Source organism: Rhinolophus hipposideros (assembly GCF_964194185.1).
Source record: "Rhinolophus hipposideros genome assembly, chromosome: X".
Classification (NCBI taxonomy): domain Eukaryota; kingdom Metazoa; phylum Chordata; class Mammalia; order Chiroptera; family Rhinolophidae; genus Rhinolophus; species Rhinolophus hipposideros.
Window position 1 is genome coordinate 23,520,162 of NC_138046.1, and position 10,338 is coordinate 23,530,499.

Here is a 10,338-nt window from a genome sequence, read left to right on the forward strand (position 1 = left end):
TTGGGGTCCAACTCCTGAGAACAGTGGCCACCGTACACCACACACTGTGTGGGGGCAACATGTCCTTCTGCCCGGAGTCAGACTCCATTCCTACCTGGTCGGAATCCTGCTCGCCATGCCAGGCATCCGATTGGGTGGAGGCCTCTGTGTATAATGTCCACAATCCTCAGAGCCTACAGCAGCAGCACATTACTAAAAGGAAGGTGACGCCTTCTATGGCCAGGAGAGAGGTGTACCATCTGGAGGCTCGAATCTCCCAGGCAGACCGTGCCTCCCATTCCCGGCGCAACTCCTCTGGGGCCTTCTGAAACTGAACTTTTACACGCACAAACTGCTCCACCATGCTTCGGTAGGTTTTGGCCTGCACCATACCCTGCTCGCTACACCATTTGTCGTGCAGGGCGGCCTGCGGGGCCTCTGGTCCCGCTCCCCACATAAGAACGCAGGATATGGCTAGGCCAAAAAGGAACACCCACGGAGCCATAAATAGGGGAGTCATACCACTATATTCTATCTGGCGCCAGGGCGAGACACACGTAGTAGTAACCACACGATCCACAGTCCGCCATTCACTTCTCTGCCTGCCAACCAACCAACCATTAATGCAGCCCCACAGTTATATCAGTAGCCAATTGGCTAACCGATTACAGCTGATGGCCAACCAATCAAAGTTGATGGTCATTCACTACCTAAGCCAGGACCTCCCCACACGAGGCCAAGAGCTTGGAAACTGCCCTTTGGGACTTTGTCCCCACACGGATCAAAATGAAGAGTGTGTGTTTCAGGAAAGAAAGAATCAAAGAACCCTGCATTTTTTGAATTTAGACAGATAATCTAGGAAATCCCACCTTCCTTCATTTCAGCATTCCTTTAACTGTTGTTTATTCAGTGGCTATGATATTTTTCTTGATTTAGTGGTGGTTATTTTTTCCCCATAGTATAAAATGTTTTCAGCCAAAGTAGCATTTATGAAAATCCCCAACCAGATGTGTTCTCTCCATAATCTGAACTCAACAGCTCCTTACATGGTTCTCATCATGATACCTAATTTTGCAGATATGAGGTTACACATCTCTTACTTTGTTAACTTCTGGAGGGTAGGAACTGTCTTTCCTTTTTGCAGCCCCGTCTCCTAGCAAAACACAGAGTGTGTAGTAGTAACTAGAGCATATTTGTTGAATGAACGGATGCAATAGGCCAAAGGATCCATCTTGAGAGAAGAAAGTCTCATTTGTAGCTCAGGCATAGGTCAGGACTAGACAACCTCTAATGCAATACCCAGGATGCAGTTCCCTGCTGTTCCCTGTTCCCACCAGTAATCATTCTTCTCTAAGTGTTTTGCATAACCCATTTTTATTTAAATGGAACTTAAACAATGCACACAAAGAAATGAACATAGATAAATTGGACTTCATCAAAATTAAAAAAACTTGTGGAATTTGCGGTCAAGATGGCAGTGTAGGTAAATGCTGTGCTTGCATCCTTTCACAACCACATCAAAAGTATATCTAAACTACAGACAACCATCCCCGAGAATCACCTGACGTTTAGCTGAACAGAAGCCCTATAACTAAGGAAATGTAAAAAAAAATGTTGAGAATGGTAGGAGGGGCAAAGACATGGAATGGTTTGGCCCCACATTCACGCATGGCAGTTAATAATCAGGAGGGATATCTCAGCTTCAGAGGTTTCCTCAGAGGAGGAACCCCTTGGTCCCAGCTCCATACCAGGCTCCCCAGCCCAGTGTTCCAGTGCCAGGAGGAGACACATCCACAACTTCTGGTTGTGAAAAACAGCACAGATTGTGGCTGAGTGAGCTGGAGGGCTGATGGAGTCCTAGGCACTTCTCTTAAAGGGAGCACACATGGATTTACTTACTGACAGGTTCACTGGGGCAGAGCTTGAAAGGTGACAGGGAGGAACTGAATTGTCTGGCTTCAGGTCAAGGGCTGGAGAGGCAGCTTTCTCCCACAGAGTCATTATTTCTTTGTTGAGCCCAGCCCTCTTCCAGCATGGAGACACAGGCAACCACCATCAATTGAGCTAATAACATTCACCCTCACCCTGGTGATTCCCTGAGACTTCGCCCCACCCAACTTGCAAGGGGCCACCCAAGCCTCTTTCAGTGGTTTTTCTATACAAAAGGCCTGTCTTGGGTCATGCTAAAGACTTTCCTAAAATTTCTGAAAGGTTCGCAAACCACAGACAAGCAGCACCTGGCCTCCGCCTTCCCTGTACTCCTTGTTAAGTAGCCCCAAGTCCAGTGCTAGTGAAATCTAGCCTCGGTTCGCAGCTTAGCCTCTTCCAGGCACCTCCAAGCCCAGCGTTGGTGGAAGACATCTGCAAATTGTTTTGTGTCTCATGCCCATTGGCCCCAGACAAAGCAGAAGCAGAGGCTGAACTTGGCCTGTGGTAGAAACCCTCCCAGGAGGCCCCAGCTCTGGCACACCTGGTGGCCAACTTCGAACTGCACCTGAGCATCACTAGGCCAACTCCACAGACAATATGCTCAAAGGGCCAACTGGGCAGGTACCAGAGCCCTGCTAAACTGAATCTTGCCCCCTAGGGTTAGACCCTGCACAACAGCTCCTCCACTGTAGTCATGGCCAGTTCTCATAACCAATCAGCCCAAGGGTCAATTCCTCCTATTAGCATGCAAACAGCAATCAAGGCTCAACTACAAAAGAAGGGCACACACAACTTACACAAGGAACACACTTGCAGCACCCAGCTCAGGTGACAAGGGAGACTGTGCCTCTGGGCCCCGCAGGACACCTACTATATAAGGCCACGCTACTGAGGCCAGAAGACATGCTGGCTCTACCTTAATGCATAGAAACAAACACAGGGAGGCAGCCAAAACGGGAAGATAAAGAAACATGTCCCAAATGAAAGGCCAGAACAGAGCTCCAGAAAAAGAACTAAACAAAATGGAGATGAGCAATCTATCAGACACAGAGTTCAAAACAGTGGTCATAAGGATGCCCAATTATTTCAATGAGAACTTCAACAAAGAGAAAGAAAACATAAAAATGGAGATAAAAAGCATAGAAAAGAACGAGTCAGAAATGAAGAATATGATAAGTGAAATAAAGAATACATTAAAGGGAATCGACAACTGATTAGATGAAGCAAAAGTTCAAATCATCAATTTGTAAGATAAGGTAGCGGAAATCACCCAAACAGAACAGCAAAAAAGAATCCATCTTTTTCACCTGCTCCCCGCTCTCCTCAAGCGCCAACTCCAACTGATCGCACTCGCTCCAAGCCCCTGCTAAGCCAGTGCGGCCATCATCTCCTTCCAGCCACCATCATGATTATCTACCGGGACCTCATCAGCCATGATGAGACATTCTTCAACATCTACAAGATCCGGGAGATCACAGACAGGCTGTGGCTGGAGGTGGAGGGGAAGATGGTGAGTAGGACAGAGGATAACATTGATAACTCATGCCTTTGTGGAAATGCCTCCACTGAAGGCCCCAAGGGGGAAGATACTGAAAACACGGTTGTCACTGGTGTTGATATTGTCATGAACCATCATTTGCAGGAAGTGAGCTTTGCAAAAGGAGATTACAAGAAGTACATCAAAGATTACATGAAATCAATCAAAGGAAAACTTGAAGAACAGAGATTAGAAAGAGTAAAACATTGCATGAGAGGGACTGCAGAACAACTCAAGCACATATTTGCTAATTTCAAAAGCTACCCGTTCTTTATTGGTGAAAACATGAATCCAAATGGCATGGTTGCTCTGTTGGACTACTGTAAGGATGTGTGACCCTATATATGATTTTCTTTAAAGATGGTTTAAAATTGGAAAAATGTTAACAAAGTTGACCATTTGGATTCATTTCCTGTCATCATCATAACCTGCTTTTCAGCCACATACCAGGACTAGGACAAGTGGAAATGATATGACTGTGTTTCCCTGAAAATAAGACCTAGCTGGACAATCACCTTTAATGTGTCTTTTGGAGCAAAAATTGATATAAGACCTGGTATTATATTATATTATATTACATTATATTATATTACATTACATTACATTACATTACATTACATTATATTATATTATAGCCTTAAATTTTTGCTCCAAAAGACGCATTAGAGCTGATTATCCAGCTAGGTTTTATTTTTGGGGAAACATGGTAGCTATGTATGGTGTCAGATGAGTACTAGATTTATTGGGGTGACCACTTCATAAGTTACATAAATGTCTAATTACTATGTTGCACACCTGAAACAAATATAATATTGTATGTCAACTGTAATTGAAAAATAAAAATTATAAAAAATAAGAAAATTAAATAATTACTGAAAAATTTTGACTCATTACTTATAAAGCTTTAATGCAAAACCAAGCCTAGCTGATGACTTCTACACTTTTACTGTAGAGTTGAGTGAGGTATTCCATACCCAAAATAAAGTCAAAAAAAATAAAAATCTTGTGTGCTGTGAAAGTCATAATAAAGAAAGTGAGACTACAAACCACAGAATGGGAGAAAATATTTGTAAGTCATTTATCTGATAAGGGTTGAACACCCAGAGCTAGAAAGAACTCTTACAATTCAACAATAAAAAGACAATCCACGCAATTAATACATGAGCAGAGTATCTGAATAGAATTTCTTCAAAGACATACAAGGTGTACTGGCTGCCTTGATGTCCTGAATCATTTTGACTTTGGGGAAGAACCAGAAGTACCATGGTGCCAGATTCAGTGAATATCATTTGGATGAGGACACACTGTAATGTTTTTATTTGACAGAAATTGCTGTATACCAGAAACGATGTGTGACAAGGATCATTGTCATGATGGAGGATGCTTTACGGCACACTTTAAAACACACCTTCTCTCAACCGTAGCTCACACCCAGCTGACTGCACTGAACAAGCTGAAATGTGTGACGTGGAGCATTGTCATGATGGAGGGTGATTTACAGCACACTTTAAAACACACCTTCTCTCAATTGTTGTTCACAACTGACTGACTGCACCAAACAAGTTGAAACTTGTCACACACTGTTACTAAGGTTCGACGTGCCTTTTTCCTGTATTAAAGATCCCTGCCTTTCCATTGGATGGCACTTGGCAGCACCATTCATCGTATTTTGTGATCACAATGTGATCCATGTCACACATCACTTCTGGTATGGCGATTTCTGTCAAATAAAAACATTACGGTGTGTCCTCATCCAACTTATTCACCAGATCTGGCACCGTGCGACTTTTGGCTCTTCCCCAAAGTCAAAATGACCAGAAAGGTAAATGTTTTGAATCGATTCAGGACATCAAGGCAGCCACAACAGCGCAACTAGACATTCATGAAAGAGGACTTCCAGAACTGCTTCAGAAAGTGGCAAGAATGATGGGATAAGTGTATTCAAAGAGAGGGGGAGTATTTTGTGGGGGATTAATGGCGATGTGCCTTTTACTGTAATAAATTTGTTTTTAATTTAAATATTCACCATATTGTTTGATCATACCTTGTACATATGGTCAACAGGCACCTGGAAAGATATTCAACATCATTATCCCTTAAGGAAATGCAAGTCAAAACAACTTCACACCTACTAAGATGAAAAAAATAATAATAAAATAAATGTTGGCAAGAATGAGGAGAAATTGGATCCCGCCTACATTGCTGGTGAGAATGCAAAATGATGCAGCCATTTTGGAAAACAGCCTGGCAGTTCCTCAAATGATTAAACAAAAAATTATGACCCAGCATTTCCATTCTTAGGTATATATCCAAGAGAAGTAAAACATATTCACACAAAAACTCATATGTGACTGTTCATAGAAACAGAATTTATCATAGCTAAAAACTGGAAATAGTTCATAATATAGAAGGAACTCATGCAACTCAATAGCAAAAAAACAAATAATCCAATTTAAAAATGGGCAAGGACATGAAAGACATTCCTCAAAAGAAGACATACAAATTGCCAACAGGTATATGAAAAGGTACTCAACTTAACTGATTATCAGGGAAACATAAACACAACCACAGTGAAATATCACCTCATACTTGTTAGAACTGCTTTATCAGAAAGACAAAAGATAAATGTTGGTGAGGATATGGAGAAAATGGAACCCTTGTGCACTGTTGGTGGAAATATAAATTGGTGCAGATACTATGGAAAACATAACGAAGGCTCCTCAGAAAATTAAACTTAGAACTACCAAATAATCCAGGAATCCCACTTCTGTGTTTATATGCACAGCAAAGGAAACCAATTATCTCAAAGCGATATCTGCACTACCATGTTCATTGCAGCATTATTCGTAACAGCCAAGATATGGAAACAACCTAAATATCCATTGACAGATGAACGGAGAATATGCATGTATACATATGTACATACACACAGAGAAATATTATTCAGTCTTTAAAAAGAAGGAAATTCTGCCTTTTATGACAATATGGATGAAGCTTAAGGACATTAGGCTAAGTGAAATAAGCCAGATGCAGAAAGACAAATACTGGATGATCTCTAAATCTAAGACGTCAAATTCACAGATACAGAGGACAGAATGGTGATTGCCAGGGGATGGAGGGAAAGAGATATGGGGACATGTAGATCAAGGGTGCAAGATTTCAGTTATGCAAGATGAATAAGTTCTGAAGATTTGATGTACAGCAATATGAGCATAGTTAACAGTACTGTACTGAATACTTGAATTTAAAAGTGTAGATCTTAGGTGTTCTCACCATACACGAAAAAATGATAACTATGTGAAGTGATGGATATGTATGGTTATGATTAGTTTGATTATGATGAGTATTTCACAATGTATGCTATGTCATATCAAGTTGTACATCTTACATATATACATTTAAAGATTGTCAACTATAACAAAGTTGGAAAAAAATAAAGATATATGTAAATCAAACTACAAAATAGGTGGAAACAACCCAAATGTCCATCAACTGTTGAATGGATAGATAACGAAATGTGGTGTATTCTCACAATGGAATATTATTCAGCCATAAAAAATGAAGTACTAATAAATGCTAGCGTATGGATGAACCTTGAAAACAATATGCTAAGTGAAAGAAGCCTGTCTAAAAGACCACATAATGTATTATTCCATTTACACAAAATGTCCAGAATAGGCACACCCACAGATGCAGAAAGTATATTGTTGTCAGGGCTTACATGGAGAGAGGAATGAGTAGTGACTGCTTAACAGGTAAGGATTTTTTAGGGGGGTGAAGAAAATGTTCTAAAATTAGATCGTGGCAATGGTTGTACAACCTTGTGAAAGTGCTAAAAGCTACTAAATTGTACACTTTATAAGGGGGAACTTTATTTATTTATTCATTTATTTTTATTATTTTTTATTTATTTATTAGTTTCAGGTGTACAAGACAAGGTAATACTTAGACGTTCATCATTTATATCCCTTACACTGTGAACCCCCCTCCTCTCAATAAAGCTGTTATTAGAAGTAAGCTGCTCATCTCTTTTGACCACTTTTCTATGGCGGCTGGATGTTGATTTCATATCTTTTTCTCAATTCTAAATACATTGCAATACTATAACCTTACTGATCATATCTTCACATTTGCATTTCCAGCTTGGAACTTTTTAAAAATTTTATTTACTTATTTATTTTTTAAATTAGTTTCAGCTGTACAAAACAGCCTAGTGATTAGACATTTATATACCTCACAAAGTGATAACCCCAATAAGTCTACTACCCATCTGACACCATGCATAGTTATTACAATATTATTGACTATATTCCCTATGCTATACTCTATATTCCCTTGTCTATTTTCTAATTTTATCTTACATCTAATATTATTTTATATTATTTCCAGCTTGCAACTTTTAAAAATATTTGTTTTATGTCATTGCACAAATATCAATTAAAATGTGACATATGATAGCCTCCATTTATTTGATAACAATGATTCTCCTCTGTAGCTGAGGTAAAAATGTTAGTGCATTTTCTTCTTGATGTTTTTATTATATTAAGTGCTTGAATCATCTAGAATTTATTTTACTCCATGATTTAGACCATAGATCTGAGTTACTTTTACTCATACTGAAATCCGTTAATTAAGTAGTGATTTCTTTACTATTACTCTGCTGTTTCTGGTTTGCCATATGTTGAGTTATTAAAAAAACTATTCTATTCTGGAATATTAATATTTCCATGAACATTTCTAATACATCAATTTTATTCTGTGATATTAATATTTCCACCAGCATTTAAAAATATATAGTTTTGATAACTTGTTTAAAAATCTTAAAGAATGAGTCTACAATAATTGTATTTTTCCAGAAGAATTTTTCTAACAACTTGTCAAAATCTATGAAGGTTCTGTCATTGGCTTTCATCTGTACTGCATTAAGTATATATGAAAACCTAGCTATATTTTCAGTATTTGGTATCTCAAGTATTTTTTTCTTCTCAGTAAATCACATCATTTATTCATATCTTCCTTTACTTTTCCCATTGGCGTTTTATAATTTTCTTTCAATATATCATTATTCTCCCAAATTAAATGAATAACCAAGTATTTAATATTTTGTCATTATTGTGAATCTCCTTTTTCATTATATTGTCTAGCTTTTTGTCACTTATTAGGGATGCAACTGACTTTTGTCAGTTATATTATACTACTTTGCTCAACATAGTCATTATTTTTAATGACTTTTATGTCGATGACTTGGGCTTCTTTATATAATCCTGTCATTTGAGAGAAGTGATATTTCTTCCACATATTTATAACTCATTTCTTGTTCTTCTTCAATCTCATTTATTACAAAGTTAATCTAGACTGATGAGAGAGACATCCTTGTCATGTTTATGTTTTTAATATAGTATCTCCAGTGCCTATGACTCTTGACTTTAGGTATGTATAATGATCCTGTTAAGAAAGAAAATCTTCCATGCCTTTTTATTTTATTTAAGCAATGGAAGTTTTAAATTCTAAGAAATGTCTTCTCACCATCTTATGCAATATCAAGCCTCAGGTCAAACATCCCCAAAGAGGGCTTCCTTGATAACCTTATCTAATGTGACTCACTTCTGATAATACTCTATCATATCACTGGCTTAATTTCATCAGAGCACTTGTCACCCTATGAACCTGTTCAAGTGAGTTATTGCCTTACTTTTCTCTCTTCCCCGTGAAAATGGAAGCTCCAAGAGAGCAGGGCTTTTTGCCCATCTTGTTCACTGTTGTATCTCAGTGCCTAGAACAGTGCCTGATACATGCTAGACACTCAAAGCATATTTTTTGAAGGTACAAATGGATATAATTTTTAATAATTTATCCATTAATTTGCTATCTTATGTTAAAAGTGTTTCTAAGGTTATAACATTTTTATACCTAGCTCAGAGAAGTTTTGTTGCATTGTATTTTTATTACAATATTTAGAATTTTTGCGTCCATATTCATAAAACTAACCTATAATTTTCTTGCTTGATAGTTGTTTCTGAGCATTTAAATAAAAACATATTTGCTGCATAAAACAACTTTAGTAGTATACTCTTTTCTGCATTTTTGGACAGATTGTTTAATTAGAAGGATTGTTTCTTAGAAACATTCTCCAGTGATTAGATTAGAGCCAAGTGCTTAATATTATATTATTTATTTTTTCTTTCAGCTTTATTGAGGTATAACTGACTAGATTATTTTAATATGCTTTCTTCCTATTGTTTTCTCTGTGAATAGTCTGTTCATGCTAATTTTCCTCTGTCATAATTGGCACTGTATATATTTGTGTCCTCAGTCATAGCTACTCACTTATCACTTTCATTAGCACATAGCTGAGAATTAAAGCTCACTCAATTCAATCATTCACTCATTTAACAAAATACTTTTTGAATCTTTGCTCCTAGGTACTGGTGGCACAAAAATGAATAAGACACAATCTTTGTTCTCATGGACTCCACAGTCCCATTGTAAAGGGTGCCCATTAATCTCTGTTTGTGGCCCTTCTAGGCTGTGTTTGGTGGTAGCTTCATTCTTCTACCTATCAGCACAACTCCTGTCAGGCAGCCCCTCTCTCACAACTCCAGTTCTTGCCACGTTCCCCTAATACCATTCCTGCTGGGGAGGGATTAACTTGCTGCTGTTGGTAGTCCCAGGGTTCTTCAGCCTCCCCTGTCGGTTCACTTAACCCTGTGGGTATTATTGCAAATAGTCCTTTTATTAGCCTCTTCAATAAGACCTTTTGGAGTATGCCATCTGTTTCCTGCCAGGAGCTTGGCTAATACAATAAGACAGACAAATAAATAGATAAAGTACAACACAACAAATGTTTTCATAGAAATATACACATGGTGCTATAGAAATAGAGAAGAGGGGCA

The 10,338-nt window shown here is 38.3% G+C and overlaps 1 protein-coding gene across 1 annotated transcript; it reads left to right on the plus strand.

Moving 5' to 3' along the window:
• Positions 1-3,313: 3,313 nt before the first annotated feature.
• Positions 3,314-3,781, plus strand: LOC308495289 (translationally-controlled tumor protein-like; the record flags this gene model as incomplete). The annotated part of the gene is made up of 1 exon (XM_081043206.1): positions 3,314-3,781. One exon carries the CDS (start codon positions 3,314-3,316, stop codon positions 3,779-3,781), a length of 468 nt encoding a protein of 155 aa, XP_080899332.1.
• Positions 3,782-10,338: the final 6,557 nt, after the last annotated feature.